We start from the raw sequence: 21907 nt of genomic DNA, 5'->3' as shown, positions 1-21907 counted from the left end.
TTAGTGGAATGGAGAGCTACTGCCATAATACCTGACTGATTTACAAGTGCAAGCAGGGGAATATATCAGCAACATTGTAAGATAGGGAACTGTCACAATGAGATGTCACTTCAGATAAATGATTTATTGGAGGTGTGCCAATATGACGAGAGCAGCCTGCTACACGTGTCTTTTCCACCAAATCATTGTTAGAAATTCACTGTAACTCTGAAGTCCAAAACAGTAAATATATCAGTTAAATGTCTTTCCTCAAGCTCTCATTTGATATATTATTCTGATCCTTCAAGTAGAAACTATCCTGACAAAGTTGGTGTTGTTGTTGTAACAAACCAACCTGCTGCTTCTCTAGGTTATTGAGGCTGCTGTTACTGCTTCTCTTCCTCCTTCATCCAAAACAATGAAGCAAGAATTGCACCCTTGAGAAGCTGTGAGTGCTTATTCAGAACGAGTAAGGAAAAAAAAATCCGATATAAACAATGTTCAAGCTCAAAACTCCAAAAAGCACAGCAGCACGCAGATCCCCTTTGTCTGGTGCTTCCTGTCACCCTCTAAAACCAAACAAGCCAGCTTTTACTTCGCAGGTTGAGTGTTGGGCAAGACTTCCGATTTTTCGAGTTAAAATGTGTTGGGTGCCTTTTGACATCGTAGGACCCTCATTTGCATGATTTCCCGCCTACTTCCAGCGGGCACTTTGGCCACCTCAAATAAAAATGTGGGCTTCAAGCCGCAGCGGGCGGGAATCGAGCGGGAACAAGGCCATACATTTTCTGAGGTGATTTTAACTGTGTGGATGCCTTGTTCAATGTTCCCTCTAATTTTTTTGTGCGCGGACTCCTTTAAATTTGCTGCACAGCTGTGCATGTGCGGTATCGTCCAGCAACAGCAGCTGGTGAACGGCCTGGGCAGGACCTCACCGCGGACCTTGTGGGGAATCATTGGCCTTGTTCCTTCAGGGCAGGATGGATTAAAATCGCCCCACCGACCTAATGTTGTAAGACCTATTTTCAGCTATTCATTAGCTTACAATTGGAGTTATAATAAAACCACATTGTATCTCTGGAGCCATTAAGAGCTCCAGATCCTAGCTATGGAGAATGTATAACAGGGTAGTAGTTCAACATTTCCTACAGGAAGAATTTTTTTTTTCTACACAGATCAAACTCAATTACCACTTTTGCAATGATGAACCACAGTTCGAAGTGTATGCTGCCCATTAATGTGAAATCTGGAAGCAATATGTTTCACAGGTTAAAATATTAATTCCTGTGTTCAATTGGCAGTTCTACAATCTTATTAGACTCCTGGGGCCAAAGTTGCCCCTCTCAAAGTCTCGTTAGCCTCGGGAGGCGCTAATGGGGCGCTGAAGGGATTTCGCTCGGGCGCGGTGGCCAGAGTGCTCACCCCCAGAATTGCCCCCGGGTCTCGGTGTGCGAAAAGTGCTTTGCGCCATGCCCCCGTGATTAGCGCACCGGCGCGCCAACCCATTAGCACCCCACACCGATCACATAGCGCCCTGTGGGAGAGGGTGGCATGGAGCGAGAAGCTGAGGTGGCTGGGGTGCCCTAGCCACTCTTAAAGGGTCGCCATCTTTTCTGTGTTGGCCGACATATCAGTTGGCCCGACAATGGCGACCGATACAACCCGGCACCCCCACTGGTGGCTGCGGCTGCAGAGTTCACAGTGGCCCTCCCCGCAAATGCCCATTACCGGCACACAATATTTTTTGGCTCTAAGACTCCAATTCCAGAACATGTAGTGGCCTGTCTCGCCGGGCGCTAAATTTTCTTTTGATTCGAACTGTGCACCTAAAACCGGGCGTGGGGCGATTTCGCCCCCAGAGAATCATTAAATGGTTACAGCACGGAAGGAGGCCATTCGGCCGTCGAGTCTGTGCCGGCTCTCTGCAAGAGCACTTCAACTAATCCTACTCCCCCGCCCTTTCCCCGTAGCCCTGCAATAGTTAATAGTTCATTAATCATTTTCAAAAGAAATAAAGAAAATATATCTGTAAATTTTTGTTTTTGAAACTGTTGTACAAAGAAAGAATCTGTGCCTGTTTCTTGGTGCAAAATTCACCTGGGGGACACACTAATTTCTGGGAGCGATCTCACACACCTGATATTCCCTGGAAAGGTGCCAGCTACCAAATGGATTTCTGAGTGGCTGGGGTGCCTGCCTAAAGCACGCATTAGACTAAATTCAGCAAAAAATGGGAGCAGGCTCCATCATTTTTTACGGGCCTAAAGCGGCCTAACCAGTGGTCCTTAAAGGGGCCACAGAATGCCATCAAAGAACTGTTTTTTTTCACACATGTTTTTTTACACTGCCTGAACCGGATGTATTTCTGACACTGTTTGGGCACAGCGGCCCCCTAAATTGGATGCCTTTGCACCTGTTCTACGCCTGGTCCAATTTCAGCCCTATGAATATTGCTTTTCAAATTTGCATATAATTATTATTGGGAGGAGTTTGGAGGATGATCTCAGTCACCGTTTGCATGGAGAGCCTATTATGAAGCAGGGGTTATACAGTACAAGTACAGGCAGGGCAAAGAGCTGAAGGGGGCAAGGCAGAAATAATGAAAACGTGAGTTTACCAGTGAGTTTCAACTAAATTCCCAGTGAATGAAAATCCACAGCTAAACGACTCTCCATAATTTACCACTAAAATTCTAATCTCCTTCAGAGAGGAGAGCTGCTGTTGTGGAGATTGGAACTATTAGACTGGTGCATTAGCAGAGCTCTTTTCTGAAATTGAGGTTAAGCATGGTCACACTTCACTTGCAGCAATGGGTAGAAGAAAAAAATACTCATGTAAGTAATATCAGTGACAAGGAAAATAAATACAGTCAGAGTTTTACTTATTTTATCCCTTCGTTATTACAACATATGTTGTGGCAGATATCCAAACTGACTTCCACATTGAATTCACATCCCCTGGTGATATTGGTGTAGCACCTCCATATGAGGAGAAAACCTGTAGTTATTAAAAAGTAGTAGCTACCTGTGCACAAGAGAGCCCTTGGCCCAATGTCAAATTTATGAAGAGCGCAGTATCATGGGGTAGCCGTGTGAAACAGTCTCCAGGATATGCAGCAAAGTTTACAGGCGCTTGCCTCTGACAGTCATCCTAAGCCTGCTGTACAGCAACAAAGTATTAGAAAATGCCCAAGGTTGCAGACAGCAACTTAGAAAATAATATAAGCGGTTATGCCCAATATTAGATTCTATTTACACTCTGTAAAAGAGAAGATTTTCAGAAGGTCTGCAGAAGATTTTGGTGATTTTACTACTTGAAAAGTGCTGCAGCTTGTTCAGTTCTGCTCGAAGAACATGCAACCTTCGTTTGTGGCTTTGCATCCCAACAACCTATAGCATTCATCAAACATGAAATCAGAATTTTTCCAAATTAGCATGTCACCTTTGGTCAGATCATTCATTAGTTAGGAAAATAAAACTACTTAAGACACAGTTCAGTTCCTGCTCAAATCTCCTTGGAGGATAAATTGGGCTCCTTTGCACCTCCTGTTAGCGCCTCTGGGTGGGCGATAACAGGATGCTAATGGCTTACCGACCGGACGCGGCGGAATTACCAATGCCCACGAACTTGCATGGCGGTTTAGCGCTGGCACTAAAACTTACCGCTTCGGTCTCCTGCACTCCGGAGCTCGTGACATCATCCGGTGCGCAGCACCCTGCTATCACCCAGATCTTAAATTCGCTTCCGCCCCCTGCAGCATCGCCGGGCGTGAACAACTGCAGCTGTAGGAGGCGTTGTGAGCTCGGCCGGCCGCTAGGGGAGCGGTAATTAAAGGCAGTGGTGGTCAGGTAGGCCAACATTTTATTTTCAACCCACTGCTGTTTTTTTGCATTTTTCCCATGCCGCGATTGATCAGCCCTGCACTCTGAGTGCTTGGGGCTGCTCCTTGCAAATCGCAGGTGCCGTCACCGACCATTTGCTACCTTACCTTGAAATGACCTCAGCAGCGGCCCTTCCCTTTAAGGGAGGGAAGGAGCCTGTGAATCTGGCAACGCTGCATGGGACATTGTGCAGCGCGCTGCCGCTACCACCCCTCTAGCTCTTTTCAGTGTTCCAAGGGAAGTGGCAGTGCTTCAATTAATGCTCCACTTCCCTCCTGGAGTGCTAAACCGGAAGTTTGCGTCGGATTCACTTGTGTAGCAGCCGCCGTTACTTAAGTTATCGCCCCCAAACGCGGTGATACGCAATTTCTAGCCCCTTATTTTAACTTGTTTAAAAAGCAACACAATGTATTCATCCAAAAATTCTTAGTCCTTATTCAGAAGAGCAACTAGTTCTTATAATTATTCAATAAAAATATAACTTTCATATTCTTAACTTCAAGATCAACATGTGATTTTTAAGAAGAATGTAAAAAGTATCAGATTTTCACTATTTACTTTCAACTAGCCAGGCCATCAGCATATTATAATGAATATCAATCATGCCCGTCCGCATTATATCAGACCCTTACAACAAAATTATGTTTAAGTAATGAGTGAGTAGGAAAGGGGGATGAGACAGATGTCAAACATGCATGCAGTAAATGAGACTGATTACAAACTTGTATGCAGACTGCAAGCCAATATAAAAGAAAAAAGTGAATGTGACGAATAGCAAACCCACAAATAGCCAAAACAATATGACTGTATGCAGGAAAAAAGAGAGTGAGGCAGATTGCAAAACTAATACAGGAAAAAGAGAGTGAGACAAATTGTAAATAAGTATGCAGTGAAGCACAAATAGGTCATATTTATGAAGAAAGAGACTAGGTCGGAAAGGAACGCGATTTGAATATTCCTTTCATTTGTGTAGGGAAGAACCTATTTTGTGCCCTTTCCCTGATGCCACGTTTAAGATCAGAAACTCACAATATAGGGAATTACATGGGTCAACCCCATGTGTCCTGCTACTCCACAGCCCAGTCTATTGGAGCACCAGTATAATAACTCCCTATCTCCACAATATTAATGTTTTACTTTCTCCTCTTTGTTTCTGATTTAATTGTATAGAAAAACACATTCGGTTCCCAAATAAAAGCCAGCTTTATAAACTAATTGTATCCAGTTTCTGCATGGCCGTTAACTTTTTCAGTTTCATGAAACGAGCATGCCACAGAAAGTATGTTATAGACTGACCACTGTTGAACACTAGATTGAATTCTTCATCCATATCACATGGACCTACGAAGATTAACCACTGCCATTTTGAATTCCAGCTAACTTCTTCACTGGCTCCTTGTGATTACTCAAAAGTTGTTATCATGTTTCTACTCCAGGTCTATCTAATATAAAATGATGTTTGAGATACAGGCTAATCTTGTGTATACTAAAAAAAGGAATTTGGTTATAATCTTTGGCTCCTGAATTACTTATGGGCTATTACACAAATACTGTAAGATGTCTTTAAAATCTATGTTCACAAGTTCTCTGGTATGAAGCCCTGCCATCTCTCTTCAGGTCACCCTCTGCTTACTTCAGTTCCCAGCTAAGGGGGAGGCAAATGCCCATGTTGCTTTGTGATTGGCTGCCAGGTGACTGCCGAAACTTGCCATCAAGTCAATCATGGGTTCAGTCCTACACCAGACCACATGTTGTCTGGTGTAGCCACATGTTGGATCATCATCACAATGTGTCACCAGGACACCTTGTACTCCCATTTATTTATTTTGTTACCTATTCTTGTTTTAGACATCCCCTTGCCGCACATCATTCCTAGATAAAGAGGGTAATTAATGCAACTTATCAAATATGCATGGGTACATTCACTCTCCCGGTTTCTTTTCACTATTGTGAAGAAGATATCTAGCTCCCGACTGGTGCCTCCCGCTAATGGAGATTCCATTATACTAACACTCGCTGGCACAATAAACATTTGTGTTGCCCAAAATTAGTGTATATCTTTCTAAAGATTGCATTTGTATTATCAACTATACTTGAGTACTGTGACTAATACAATGTTTAGAGTGTTTTATATTTGAAATGTTTTAGGGAAGTTTCTCCCAAATATTTTTGATAGATTGGACTCGAGTGTGAAGTGTCCTAATGTATTGAAAGCCTACTGTGTAAGAATACTGGATGGTATGCAGAGACGAACATTTGGCTTTATTTGGTCTTTAGTTTGAGAAGACATGCAATTGGGAATTTACACAGACCGAAGCCAAAGAACCCTTTACTGGACCAAGAGGGAATACAAAGAAATTCTTTCCATCAAGACCTTCAGCAATTGGGCGCCTTCACTCTAGTAAGCTGTTAGAAATTGACACGCCACCATTAGAGCACTAGATGTAACAAAAATTAATTAACAGTTATTCAGTTTTGGTGCTACCGTTCCAGCCAGCATTGCTGAACATTCCCTACCATGATGCTGGGAAACTCATGACGACACACATTCACAGTCAGACAATTAGTTCCTCTGCACACATGCAGAGTAGCAGCAGAATTACTTGTTTTTTTAAAAAGAGACAAGCACAAATTAACCCTGAGTGGACTGAAATTGGCTAATCATGAATAAATCCCAATTAGACCAATCTGTGCAGGGTTGTATCAGGTACTGACATGTAACTCGAAAACAAATTAAATCATGACTTAAAGAACACCTATGGACAAAGAGCATTATCTGAATATCATTCACTTACTCAGGTTTTAAAGACAAGTAATCAGAAGATAGTGTTCTGAAATGACAGCCTTCATTTTCTTCTCCCTCACTATCACATAATAAAGAACTTGCATTTATATAGCCTCTTACCACATCCTCTGGATGTACCAAAGCACATTACAGACAATGGATTGCTTTTTGAAATGTTGGCATAGACTAGAAGAAATTTACAGCACACAGGAGGCCATTCGGCCCATCGTGTCTGTGCCGGCCGACAAAGAGCTATCCAGCCTAATCACACTTTCCAGCTCTAGGGTCCATAGCCCTGCAGGTTACGGCACTTCAAGTGCACATCCAAGTACTTTTTAAATGTGGTGAGGGTTTCTGCCTCTATCACCCTTTCAGGCCGTGAGTTCCAGACCCACACAACCCTCTGGGTGAAAACATTTCCCCTGAAATTCCCTCTAAACCTCCTACCAATTACTTTAAATCTATGCTCCCGGTGGTTGACCCCTCTGCTAAGGGAATAGGTCATTCCTATACACTCTATAAGCATATCATAATTTTATACACCTCAATAAGTTCTCCCCTCAGCCTCCTCTGTCCAAAGAGAACAGCCCCAGCCTATCCAATCTTTCCTCATAGCTAAAATGTTCCAGTCCAGGCAACATCCTCGTAAATCTCCTCTGTACCCACTGTAGTGCAATCACATCTTTCCTGTAATGTGGTGACCAGAACTGCATGCAGTACTCTAGCTGTGGCCTAACTAGTGTTTTATGCAGTTCAAGCATAACCTCCCTGCTCTTATATTCAATGCATCGGCTAATAAAGGCAAGTATTCCATATGCCTTCTTAACCACTTTATCTACCTGGCCTGCTACCTTCAGGGATCTGTGGACATGCACTCCAAGGCCCCTTTGTTCCTCTACACTTCAGTGTCCTACCATTCATTTAATGTGTATTCCCTTGCCTTGTTCGCCCTCCCCAAATGCATTACCTCCCACTTCTCCAGATTGAATTCCATTTGCCACTATTCTGCCCACCTGACCAGTTCATTGATATCTTCCCGCAGTCTACAGCTTTCTTCTTCATTATCAACCACACAGCCAATTTTTGTATCATCTGCAAACTTCTTAATCATAACTCCTACATTCAAGTCTAAATCATTGATATATACCACAAAAGGCAAGAGATCTAGTACTGAGTCCTGTAGAATCCCACTGGAAACAGCCTTCCAATCAGAAAAACACCCATCAACCATTACCCTTTGCTTCCTGCCTCTGAGCCAATTTTGATCCAACTTCCACTTTGCCTTGGATCCCATGACCAGTCTGCCATGTGGGACCGTATCAAAAGCCTTGCTAAAATCCATATACACTACATCAAATGTACTACCCTCCTTGTTACCTCCTCAAAAAATTCAATTAAGTTAGTTAGACACAACCTTCCTTTAACCAATCCATGCTGACTGACCTTGGTTATGCCGTATTATGCAACGTTATGTAGACAAACCTGCCTTCTTGTTCATCTATTAGCTCAAAATATCTACAAATTACCAAATCAGTGACTATATCAGAAATGTTACAAACACCTATTTTGTAAAAAAACACACTTCTTTAAATATGGTTTTCGGGCTGGTGTTACTTCAAATGCACTGCCGACTGAATTAGTAGGCACATAGAAATTGGTATCTTGGCATACAGCCAGAATACCCTCTAACCTGCTACCTCCACCAATCAACCTTACGAATGACTGTCATTATGTACATGCAGTACTCTTTCAAAGTCACTTATCAGCAATGGAGCTTCTCCATGGGAACAGGAACAGTTATAAACACAGCTCTTGCAATTAGAATCTAATATGATGCACAACTCAGTCACCTTCTGTGACCATGGTCCCTGATTTTCAATGTATTCTTTCTATCATTTTCATTCTGAGTTATGAAATTGGATTTGCCATCTTGGATTAGCCGTGATTACTGTAGTACCCCATAAATGTCGTCAAGTTGCTGCAAAAGCAATAACTTTTGAGCAATCTCCTTGAGAAAAAAGTGTAAGTTCATCAGATATAAATTCCATAAAATGAGAAGGAGTCATTAAGAAAATAAAGGGAGGCGTTGGTTGAGAGTTCAGTACCAGGAATACAAAAAAGGTAACTGGCATTATACAGGTAACATTGAAGTCTTCAAGGAAGTTTCTGTGTGACAGATGAGAAGTTAGTTAATGTTTTTTTTAAAATGAATGCAAACATGCTTAGGCTTCTGTAAGATATTTTCCAACCCTTACCTGGTCACGTTGTTGCCATCCTAAACTTAAAACAATTGGTGTATAGATTTGGATTATTTAGATTTTAAGATGATCAAAAAGTCTGAGGCCTAAAAATTCATCTCGGGCAGTGGCGCAAAACAGGTGGTATCGGATTGGTTGCCCATTATACACAGCACCTGATATTCAGTTCTTTTACAGTCAATGGTACTGAATATCAGGCGCAGCATATAACAGGCTGTTTTGTGCCACTGCCCGAGCTGAATTTCTAGGCCTTAATGTAGAAAGTCTGACTCTTTGCAACAGAGAAACACTTCTTCTTAAGGTCTCCGACCGGTGTAAATCATGATATCATAATATTTCCCACCGCAGACACGATGGACCGAAAGGCCTCCTTCTGTGCTGTAAATTTCTATGATTCTAAATAGTGTTTCCCAATATAAATAATTCTCTTATGAAAGTTTTGGTTTTAGTATCATTGCTATATGATTCAACTTCAGCTAATCCCACTCCCCCACCCTTTCCCCATAGTCCTGTAATTTATTCCCTAAGATAGGTAGACAAAGGGTTTACAGGTGAAACATTATCTTATCCTTTTATCAAAACTTAACAGACCCGCTGTGTATTTCCAGCATTTTCTGTTTTCATTTTACATTTCTAACAATTGCATTTTTTTTCTTGATCTTGTGGAGTGACTAGAGAAACTGCAGTTGTTCTCCTTAGAGCAGAGAAGGTTACGGGGAGATTTGATAGCGATGTTCAAAGTAATGAGGGGTTTTGATAGAGTAGATTGGGAGAAATTATTTCCATTGACAGAAGGGTCAGTAACCAGAGGACACAGATTTAAGATAATTGGCAAAAGAACAAGGGGGGGTGGTGGGAAGATGAGAAATGTATTTTAGCAATGTGTCTTATCTGGAATGCATCACCTGAAAAGGTGGTGGAAGCAGATTCAGTAGTAATTTGAAAAAGTCAATTGGATATATAGTTGAAAAGGAGAAATTTTGCAGGGCGGTTTGCAAAGAGCAGGAGATCATGACTAATTGGATAGCTCTTTCAAAGAGCCACCAGCATAGATATGATGGGACGAATAACCTTCTACTGTCCTGTACGATTCTAATTGCTTCAGGCAGTTTGCTCATTTACAAATCTAAGAAATTCCATATATTTTACATCCACCTAATTAATTACAAGTTTAAAAGCAGACAGATATGCAGCATTGACATCACTACTTTGCCTACAATGTTTGCACACTTGCCTTTCCATTGTGTAATGTCAGAGAGTTGTGCTGTGATTTGAAACAGCCTTAACTGTTCCAGTATTGACAACATAGAGGATTTAGAATTGGGAAGGAAAGAAAGAAAGACTTGCATTTATATAGTGCCTTTCACGACCTCAGGACATTCCAAAGCACTTTACAGACAATTAAGTATTTTGACGCGTAGTCATTGTTGCAACGTAGGAAATGCGCAACCAATTTTGCAAGGTCCCAAAAATGGCAACAAAATGATCCACAACCCCCTGCTTTATGCTCCTGTTGAAGTTGGGGTTCTGCCCCATTTGTCATTGACCATCCTTTTTTGTACTTGTTTAACAACTGAAGCAGTTGGTGTCGCTTCTTTGTGCAGATCGTTTTGTGCATTGCCTGCTGTAGCTGACAGGAAGGCAAATGTCTTCTTGGCTGCTGGCAGCATTGCTCCAGCATGATTTTAGCTGCCAAATTCTTCACACAACTCCAAGCAGTTTTCTGCTTGTAGTGATTAATGACTTTCACCCCAAGTATAAGGGGAAAATAAAGCGCAACATGTTATAGGACGAGTAATACAGTACAATCATGAATGGGGATTCATGGGCACAGGTTTACTTTATTTGGTCATTTGCATGATGTAAAGAACGCACTCTATACAGGGAATAAATTGATACCTTTAGATGCATATTCCCAGAAATAGAGTGGAACCTTGGAATAGTGGTCATTATATCACTTTCGATGTTTAAATGTGAGAGTCAATTAAAAAAAAAAACCCTGTTAGAATGCTGCAATATATAGCTAGAACAGTGAAGTACTTTACAGCGGTTATGCTAAGGCTTTACAATGCCCTGGTCACACCGCACATTTATATTGGTGCCAGTGAGATCTGGCACAGCTGGTGGCAACCGCAGTTTATTTAAAAAACCCACGCACTCTTGAGGTTGTCACTGTTTTACAAGACCTAACTACAATGCTGGCATCCATAAAAATGGGCCTTTAAAGTACTATGTTCAATCCTGGCCACCCCACAAAAAGATTACAGGCATTGGAAAGGGTATGGAGAAAAGCGACTGATCTCAAATGTAAAGGGAATGAGTTGTCAGAAAAGATTAGAGAAACTCGAGCTCTGTGGACCAGAAAGAAGATGGTCAAGCTGAGAAAAGGCCATTTGGCCCATTGAAACATCCCTTCAGTACAAATGACTCACCTATTCTAGAACCCAACCTCCTATTAATACCCGTAACATTTCTGTCTAACATACTCTGCCTGACAGACTGTGCCAAACATTTATCTTTCTTTGAGTAAATTAATACTTCCGTAAATGTTTGAAACTATTTTCTTTTAATTTAAATATATGTCCTCTGCCCTGCTTTCTTGGTTTATTTTGATGTAATATTCAGGCTTTAACCTATGTATAATTCAGTCAGCCTTTTGCAAATTTCAAAACTTGACAGCCTTTGTATTTTAACCAACATATGTGAATGCACCAGAGAGAGTTGAACTGGGCAGATATATGCTGGCGAGCCTATCTACCAGAATGAGACAACTTATTTGCTCTTCAATTCCATTCTTGCCTCCTGTTTCAATTTTTAAAGTTGATTTTCTTGCCACTTCTACGCTTTCCACCCATCAGTCCCAGCTGACGGGGCAGCAGACATCATCACGGTGCTGCTGTGTGACCAAGTGCAGGGTTTTATGACAACAAGGTGAGAGAATCACCTGTCAGTTTCCAGCCTTGCCTTCAGGAAGTAAGGAAGTGTTTCACATAAAGCAGTGGTCGGCACGCAAGGTCCTGGACGCCCTACAAAAGAAGCAGATGATGGATCCTGTCGGACGGTTCCCCGAGCAGACTGTCAAACTCGTTTGGCAGAATGTCTCATCGCCAAAGCTTTCACACAAGCACCAAGACGTAGCTTGGTTGGTGGTGAGAAGGGCCCTACCCGTCAGATCCTTCATTCACAGCCGGGGTTTCAAGAGACACGGCACTCTGCCCCCGAGTTGGCTGTGGTGCGGACGAGACTGTCAGCCATCTCCTTTGGGATTGCCCCTTTGCAAGGCAGGTCTGGAAGGAGATGCAGTGGTTGCTGGCGAGGTTCATCCCAAGCAGCTCCGTAACACAGGACTCTGTGCTCTGCAGACTGTTCCCAGGGATACACACCGAGACAGACATCATCAGCTGCTGGAGGGCCATCAACTCGGTGAAAGACGCACTTTGATCTTCTCGATACTTGCTGGTCTTCCAGAGCAAGGAGATGTCCACGGCCGAGTGTTGCAGACTGGCGCAATCCAAGGTCCAGGAGTACGTGCTGAGGGACGCACTAAAGGTTGGTGCAGTCGCTGCAAAGCCACGATGGGGAAGAGCCACAGTTTAAGGCCCTTCCGCCACGGTAAACCCAGGGGATGGAATCAGACCCCCCTCAGGCTGTACTTGTTAATCTGCTTCTATACATATAGCACTATATACTGAAAAACTCCTGCGTTGTGCCATGTGTAATGAAAGTCTCTGCACTGTTTAGTAACTTGTAAAGAAATTTAAATGTATCCCCATCCGGTCCGTGTACTGCTTTCATCTGCATAGTGCTACATGTAACGTGATTCGTGATCGGTATTGAAATGTATCCTGGAATCTAATGTAAACCTGTTCTCATCTCATCTGCTCCATGTAATACCCTCACTTGCACAGTACTACATGTAACGTGATTTAGGGATTGTATTAAACTGTACCTTGAAATGAAATGCACGCTAGTGCATTGTATGGAATTGCTGTCAGCACCCAAACGGATTGTATGGAATTGCTGAGCGCAAGGTACTGAGCTATTTTCCAATGTATTGTGAAAATTTTATATGAATAAAGTATATTTTTGGAAAAAAAGGAAGTGTTTCACATCTACTTGGAGCCCCCATAAGAACCCAACTGCAACCGTTGAGCCATGGCTGACAAGTTTATGTCTTCGGTGCAGATCAAAACAAGTAGGGGCTGCACTCGAAACATTAATCTACAAATGAACACTGACCTGTTGTGTGTTTCCAGCACTTTCTGTTTTTCTTTCAGATTCCAGATTCTGCAGTATTTTGCGTCTTACTTCTAAAGTTGCAATCGATGCTGCAATTTGGTAACGTCAGAACAAGGCAATTTTCGTTAATACTTTTAAATAAAAATCAGATGTCTAATACCATGACTGAAATATGTGATAAAAATTATTTATGGGCAGCTACTTGTGGAAAAGGGTCAGAAGTCATATACATATTAGTAAGAATTCTGTTTCTCGGAGAAACACTTCCTGCGATGCACCAAACAACTCACACCTGCAGGTGCTTGTCATTTTGGATTTAAAATCCTTTTTGCAGCATTGCTGGTACCAGCAGGAACTCTGTGCACTAAATAAAACAGGTTTAATACTAGAGAACCTAACAATTACTAGTTCGTGTTGATCAAAAACAGTTTCAAGTGCCTCAAGTATGATTCTTTGTCAGACATTACATAGACTTTGTGGCCTGGTTGAGGCTAGTAAACATGAAGTCTTCCCTAATTTGGAGACAACCACTGTACAAGTTAGGTTGATATTTTAGCCCAAGGTTATTTTATAGTGTTTTGATGTTAAAGTTTGCATTTTACAGGGCCAAAATCAAGATTTTCCCCCAATCTTTTGGCCTCTTGTTAAAACCCACATTTTAGCCAGTTTAAATAAATTCCTCACCTTTTTGTGGCATAATTCAAGCATCTCATTTCCATATGCACTGTAAAGTGGGACTCTTTGCAAGAGATCGCAGGTGATCAGTTTTAAATGCAATTGAAATTTCCTTCTTATGCCAGATTAAAGATGTGTCATGATATATATCTCAAGTAATGCATTTCCTTAGTGCTTTTGAAACTGGATAATTTAGTCGCCATCGTACATTATTTGTCTTGCTTTGTTTAAATTTTATTTTTTAAATCACAACCAATGGATAATCACTTTTGTAGATGACTAGTTTGTCTTTATTAAATATTTCTTTTAATCTATTGTCAAATCTAAACTTAAGAAAACTTTCAAATTTTAACAGTCCCCATTTGTGATACCTTTTGTATCCACAAAGGACTGAGATGCAAAACTGTTTGTCTGTTAAAGACCTTTATAAATTGTTGTTGTTGTTAGAGGACAAACAGCTGAGGGCAGTGATGACCATTAACTACAATGCTCAGGACATTTCAAGCTTCCAGTTCTGCTCTTTTCATTGGTGCATGTTCTTTATACTTCATAAGCAACATAATTACTGCTAATTTGGTGTTAAAGAGCTAATAATGGCAACATATGGAAGATCTCTGACCTTCCCTTGTAATCTGTAGATTTGGTCTGATAAGAATGTGGCCCAAACAAACATCTTAAGAAGTTGATGGAAAGCTTGAGGTATTTCATCCTCTCAGAAACCTTTTGCTTTTTATATTCTTACTGTTCGTCTACACCACATCACCAGTTAGAGTGACTTGATGCCTAGGATTGTGTACAATGGCAGGACTTTCCGTGAATCCATAGGCCAGGACCTCAGCCATGTGCTTGTAAGGCCTTATCCTTGTTTACTTTAACATATTTACTACAAAATAAACAGGCTCTTCCTGCTTCCATTGTTCCTTCAGCACCCGAGGCAACGTGGCAGCAGGGGCTCTGGATTTGTTTTGAAAACAATCGGAAAATGACACAGTTAGACAGAAAGTCAAAAATGAAACTTAATATATTTGTCACAATGCAGGCCAATTTTTAAAATGCTTTTATATTAATTTTCATGTTAAAATGATTGGCAGTAGAGTTGCCAACACTCCTGGATTGCCCAAGACTGTGAATTTAAATAAAACTTTGTATTTGCACAATTTTTGTTATGTTGAGATTTGCTCAACGTGTCTGCTGTGGACCAGCAGCAGCACTCTTGTTTCTGAGTCAAAAGGTTGTGTGTTCAAGCCCCACTTCAAAGATTTGAGCACATAATCCAGGCTGAAACCTCAGTGCAGCACTGTCAGAGTGCTGCATTGTCTTTTGAATGAGACTTTAAACCGAGGCCCTCTATGTCTTCTCAGGTGGACAGAGGAGTATTTTGTAGAAAAGCAGGGGAATTCTACCGATTTTCTGTCCAATATTTATCCCTCAAACAACATCACCAAAAACAGATTATCTGGTCATTTATCTCATTGCTGTTTATGGGACCTTGCTGAGCGCAAATTGGATGCCGCGTTCCTGCATTAAAAAATACTTAATTGGCGGTGAAGCACTTTGGGACATCCCGAAGATGTGAGAGGCGCTAAGTAAATGCAAGTTCTTTCTTTAATATACTGGAGACTGTTCTTACAGTCGACATAGGCGATTGTAAGATATAGGCGATTGTAGACATAGGCTTCAGCAGAAAGCACCGAAGCCCATTGATTTTGGCCTATATGTTCTCTCTAAACCAATTATTTTTACTTTAACAGTTGTTTGGGGAAAATGACCAAGTTCAGATGATTTCCGAGGGCTCAGACTGCCGCTGCAAGTGTATAATGAGACCTCTGACAAAGGATGCCTGCAGTCGTATCAGGAATGGGAGCTTACGTTTTGAAGACTTCTACACAGTTGAAACTGTCAGCTCTGGGACAGACTGTAAGTGTTCCTGCATAGCTCCCCCATCATCTCTCAACCCCTGTGAAAACGAGTGGAGAATGGAAAAGCTCAGAAAGCAGGCTCCAGAATTCTTTAAGGTACCACAGTAACACAGTCAGGTGAATACCTGAAAAATATGAAAATCCAAAACCAGTTTCTGTTGATGTCTGTTAGATTTATTGCAATTACATTTTATTGTCCCTGATAAGTCTGTTAAATGAATACTATTAGATTATGTACCATAAACCTGCCACATAAGATGCAGCTTCACATAGTTTATTATCTGGTCTGAGTGATGTTATGCTGCTTGGCCACCTAGCCTTAAAAGTCACGGGGGTGGAAATTCGGTTGGATGCTAATTAGGGCGCTAATGGCAATAAGACGGTAAATTTTACGGCGGGAAATGGTTTGCATCTTTAGGCACAAAATTCATCAGCTGGGCCCTGAGTGTGGAGCAGTGCACTAAGAGAGGTGTTCCACATCTTCTTAGGGTGCTAGGCCAGCTGAGCAACTGCAAATTCCGAGTTAAAGGGTCGGCTTTGGAGCGCAGTAAGAGAGGCTTCCCTAATGGAAAGAAAATCAGCATAAACATCAAAAACATTCCCAATACCTTACTGATGCCACATAAACATAAATCCCAAATATAAAAAAATAAAAAACAATCAAACGGGTAAACATTCCTTCCCTCACCGTGACCCGAACAGCTCGGATCATCCGCTCTCCTGGACAATCCCAGTAGGGTGCGCAGCGAGATGCTATGGGTCCCCCCAAAAAACAAATTTATGAACGGTATCGCAACCAGGGGTGTTGCACACCGGCTCGCCTCTCCCGGGCGGTACTGCTCCGCGTCCTCGCACACCCAGCACCGAATGTTCTGGCAGGGCGCTAGAAGCTGGCCGCCTGCCTGGAAATGATTTCCGCCACCATTACCGCCCCTCCGGGGTGCGATCAGAGGCAGCAACGGACTGAATCTCCACCTCGTAGGTCTTTCCGACATTTACCATGTTACAATTTACAGCAATATAAATCCACTTGCAATTAAAGTTATCTAAGAAGTTATACAAAAGAAACACTGACATTTCACTGTTAATTCCTAGTAACATCTGCAGCAAATAGATGATTGTGTAATACTTTTCTATGAATGTAAAAGTTTTGAAAGCATCTGTCACACTCCAAATGTAACACCAAATGCAAAACACCACAGCTGAACAATTGAAAAGTTACAGGTTAATTGCTGTTGGTTGGAAACTTTGCAAATTAGCCGAGAGTTGAACATTTAGAAGTTCCTGGCAAACTGCAACCTTTCGTCAGCAACAACAGTTAAACTCTAATTGATTTCAGGCTTCTGCATATTTACAACAATTAGGACTTGTGGACTTAAAGTGTCAGTTCCACCTTAACACCAGAATAACATATTGTGCCTTACATAGTATAACGCTCCTGTCATTATTAAACAGCATAGCCTCCAACATGTCATGAGCAATTCCAGGAGAGATCCATTTATTTAAATAAAGGTAATATTCCAGCTCCCTTGATGGCTCAGTTGCTAAAGTAGTGCGTAACTGAGCTATAGAGAGTTGAAAGTCTCTTGTTTGATTCCCAGCCTCTGTTGAGCTACCTGGTATCATCTGGGAGTAGCTTCAATTGGCCTCTGCAGCCTGGCTTAGGGAGGGGCAATTATTATTTCTGGTTCCCATTTCTGATCATTATGTAGCACTTCTCGAAAGTTTATGTATGTGGACATTAGGTGAGGATGGGATTTGGCTTGACTATGAAACCTCCTACAGTAGAACAGCCTGCTGACACTACTGTCTAGCCCTATGCATGAAGAGTGGCCTGTTGGGCACCATATTGGATGTCCAGCCTTGTGAGCCTGCACCCGAACAAAGAGTTAATGACTTCTGGCGGGGGGAAAAAGAGAGAACGTTGGCAAAACAAATTTTAGTTGAAATCCTCTCAAGATTACTATGGATTAAAAGTTCTGAAAGTTACTTATCCATTTCAGAAGAAAGTTTATTAAAAAAAAGAATCCTTTGTGAGACTAAATGCTCCACATTGTCTAACCTAGCTTTTTATGATCTTACTCTAGTTGCAGTCACTGGTTGACCTGCTGGAAGGAACTTTGTATAGCATCGATATGATGAAAGTTCACTCATATATACGAAAAGTGGCAACACAGATGAACAACCTTGAAGAGGTAATGTAATATAAATTCACTATAGTATTAGTCACTTGGAAAGATCAATACTAGTGACACCATGGGAAAAAGAGATATTCCCGTTTAACAATTTGACAATGCTTAACTTCATGTTTATTGCTTCTCCCACACTAAATGGAATTTTATATTTACAAAAATGGGAGAACCAAGATTGTTTCATACAATATAAAGTTTTCCTAGTAAACATTGGCGCGTAATTTGCGATCAGCTGTGATGCAATGGTGATCGCCGCTCACCGCGAAAGAAAGCTGCCCACAGAGATCTTGTGATTTCTGTAGTGAGAACTTTAGCTTCCTTGACATGTAATTGATTGTAGCACTGTGAAAAGGGGATTCCTAGCGTAGTGTAGTAGTGATGTCATTAAACTGTCTGAGCAGCCAGTCACATTGATGAATTCTCACAGACAGCAAACCAGGAAATGAAAAGCACGGAAAGTGAAATATATTTTGGGACATACACATGGGGTAAGGTAGAAGCTGAAATATCATGAACAAACTTAAAAAAAGATATATATATTTTTTTTAATCTAGTAATTTTTATTATAATGGAGAAATTTGATATCCCACAAATATAAAATTAGTTTTTCAGGGCCAGAACGGTTGTTTAGCGGTCAATATGTTGTTAAAACTCCAGTTACACCCATTTCAACAAGGCTTAACATTTAATGGAGTGTTTAACAGCGATATTAGCGTGGAAAAGCTTTTGTCAGTTCCACTGATTTCACTGATTGCTGGCTATGGCTGGGAGGACCACAGTGCAGCCTGTTACGGAACTGTGAATGACTGACCACAACGTCAGGATTTCCGCATTTAGCTGCGCATGTGCTAAATCCTGAAGTTAATGGGCAGTTTCAGAGGGTTAATGACAGTGAAAGCTGATAGTTCGTCATCATTACCCACCGCAAAATCCGGGCCATTAAGACTTAAATTGTCCTAAATTATATTTATATCTTTATGAGTAACATAGCATTGCAAATTTAGAATTCATAGTATAACAAACTCACCATTTGAAAGGTAATATCTATCAAGAAAAAGTCAATCGGTCACACGCATACTACACAATAAAATGAATAATCAACAGCGATGGATAGTCATAAGTGAATTACAATACGTTCATCTATCTAATCATGGGGTTCAAAACACATTGTGAAGTGCAAGAGTGAAACTCAGATGGTGCATGTTTGTCATTTGAGTCTCTAGATTGGTTTGTTGCCTTAAATTCATTTAGTTACTGCTTATGTTCTGGACCAGAAACTGAATGTTATTTTTTTTTGCCACAGAGTGGCCCCTTTCTTTGATGGGTTGGTTTTGAGATATCATCTGAGAATAGTTCCTGTGATATTGGACAAAGCTGATGAGTGATTCCCTGAAATAGCAATGAATGCATGTCATCATATGACAGAACCCGTTGTATTAATAGTTTCTTCCACAGTAGATTCAGAAATGTTTTTGCAGTCTCAGTATGTGCACGATGGGACAACAGTGAACACATCCTAGCTTCAGACCAATGAGGACTCAACATATCTGAATAATCCATTCATCAAAAGCATTGTGAGACAGTAAACTTATCTTTTTATTTTTCATCCTGTATTGCCTAAATAGCAAGGCAGCTAAAACGTGGGCAAGTAATTTATAATTAAGAATAAAGAATGTTGAAGATGCAGAGCTACAGAGAGTGGATACAACTTATTTTACTGTTGATTTTCTCCTTTTTTACTCTCCTGGGTGATGAACCCTGGACTCTATGGAGGGAAGGTAACCACAAACACAGCCATATCTCTGCTAATATTGCATTACTTCCAGTGTGTAGGAGGTTTGGAACCATCCAAGAGTGGATACGCTTGATTTTCCCCGTTCTCCAGTCAATGAAGCACCTGATCTGGACGTCTGACCAGTATTCAAGTGCCATTAATGCAGCCACCAGGAGGTGCTGTGACGATACTATTTTGTCTCCTTTCCCAGGTTTTGTGCCCTGTTACTCAGCGACAGTCAGCAAGCGAAATTCCCAGCGTACGTATGAGCTGGGACGGAAACCTGCTCTCGTGATCCAGGGCATATTGCATTAATGTGCTTTGCTCCCCCAAGCACTGAAATATAAAACATTTATAAATGTAACATCATGGGCCCAAGTTTCCACACGATAAAAAACAGGCGCCCCTCCGAGCTGGGCGCCCGTTTTTTGCGCCTAAAACGGCGCCTAAAAAAAACCTCCCGATTCTGGAGCATTCTGCAGCTCCTTGTCTGCCTGGCGCGGCGCCCAGGGGGGCGGAGCCTACACTCGCGTCGATTTTGTAAGTGGGAGGGGGCGGGTACTATTTAAATTAGTTTTTTCCTGCCGGCAACGCTGCGCGTGCGCGTTGGAGCGTTCACGCATGCTCAGTGTGAAAAAAACATTGGCACTCGGCCATTTTTGTAGTTCTTTGTAGCTGTTTAATTTTTGAACATTTTTTTAATAAAAGCACATTGCCATCAGCACATCAGCACTTGCAGCCTTCTCACTGCCTCTCCCCCCCCCCCCCCCGCGGGCAGAACGGGCGCCTCCCCCCCCCCCCCCCCCCCCCCCCCGCGGGAACGAAGCGACTGTTCCCTCCCCCCCCCCCCCCGCGGGAACGAACGCCTGCAGCATTCTCCGTGCCTGAAGCACTTTCACACAGGTAGGAAGATGGTTTATTTAATCTTTTCTTTGCTTATAAATGTTTATTCAGGTTGGATTTATTTGTATAATATTTGTAGAAGTATAAATAAGGATTTATTGTAGAATTTAATGACTTCCCTCCCCCCCACCTCGTTCTGGACGCCTAATTTGTAATCTGCGCCTGATTTTTTAATGTGTAGAACAGGTTTTTTCAGTTCTACAAAAATCTTCACTTGCTCCATTCTACTTTAGTTTGGAGTACGTTTTCACTGTGGAAACTTTCAAATCAGGCGTCAGTGGCCGGACACACCCCCTTTTGAAGAAAAAATTCTGTTCCAAAGTAGAACTGTTCTACCTGACTCGAACTGCAGAAAAAAAATGTGGAGAATTGCGATTTCTAAGATAGTCCGTTCTCCACCAGTTGCTCCTAAAAAATCAGGCGCAAATCATGTGGAAACTTAGGCCCCATAAGTGATCATATCAGTTGTTATTTGATCTATTCAGATCTGTAAGACTTATAAGAAAGTTTATATATAAAAAAACACAAAGCAATTCTGAGAAAATGGCATTTCTATATTTTGCTTTAGTTTTTCTAATGGGCGATTCTCTCTTAGGAAAGTCAAATCACAATTTTTACCACAATTTTTACCGTGTTATTGTGGCGATCGGTACAAAAAGTGACTTACCATGAATGATTTTATTGTTAAATAGTTTATCTTGATTATCTGCTGCTTATTCGTGACTAATTAAAATGAACAATAAAAGGAATAAGTTGTATATTTTTAGAATATATTTCAATATAATCTTTGGATATTTTATTTTCAAAACTGTCACTATTGAATTCAGTCAGATCCCAATTCAAAAACCCTAGCTAGGGTGGGAAATTGCGTAGCACCCATTTGAGGCGATAACTTTTGCAGTGACGCAAAAGTATCGCCGGGCGCTATGCGAGGGACTACGATGCGAAATTCCAGCTTAGCGCTCCAAGAAGGAAGTGGAGCGCTAAATCAAGCACTACCACTTCCCTTGGAGCGCTAAAGCCAATGTCGAGGGCGGCACTGCCGGGAATGGAGGCTCCTTCCCTCCATTAAAAGGAAGGGCAATCATTGCAGGCTCTGCATTTGAACGATGTCCCTTGTCGCCGACGGCAGCCGCGATCCGTGACGATCAGTCTAACAGAGAGCAGGGCTGATCAATCGCGGCACATCAAGATGTTGAAAACACAATCTAAGGGGAAAAAAACCCTTTCATTGACACAACCGTTAAATATCGCTCTCCAAGCGTCTGGCGTCACTGACAATGCCTTCTCCAGCTGCCGGTG

General features: G+C 41.7%; 1 protein-coding gene across 1 annotated transcript in view; it reads left to right on the top strand.

Moving 5' to 3' along the window:
- The window catches only part of LOC139232460 (olfactomedin-like protein 2A), a 69458-nt gene that overhangs the window by 5307 nt on the left and 42244 nt on the right, over positions 1-21907 (top strand). Inside the window, exons 2-3 of the mRNA XM_070862676.1 lie at positions 15569-15832; positions 17824-17931. Coding sequence (XP_070718777.1) covers positions 15569-15832; positions 17824-17931 — 372 coding nt within the window. The remainder of the gene's footprint in view (positions 1-15568; positions 15833-17823; positions 17932-21907) is intronic.

This window comes from Pristiophorus japonicus, chromosome 20, assembly GCF_044704955.1.
Source record: "Pristiophorus japonicus isolate sPriJap1 chromosome 20, sPriJap1.hap1, whole genome shotgun sequence".
NCBI classification, from domain to species: domain Eukaryota; kingdom Metazoa; phylum Chordata; class Chondrichthyes; family Pristiophoridae; genus Pristiophorus; species Pristiophorus japonicus.
This window is presented reverse-complemented; position numbering and strand designations above follow the sequence as displayed.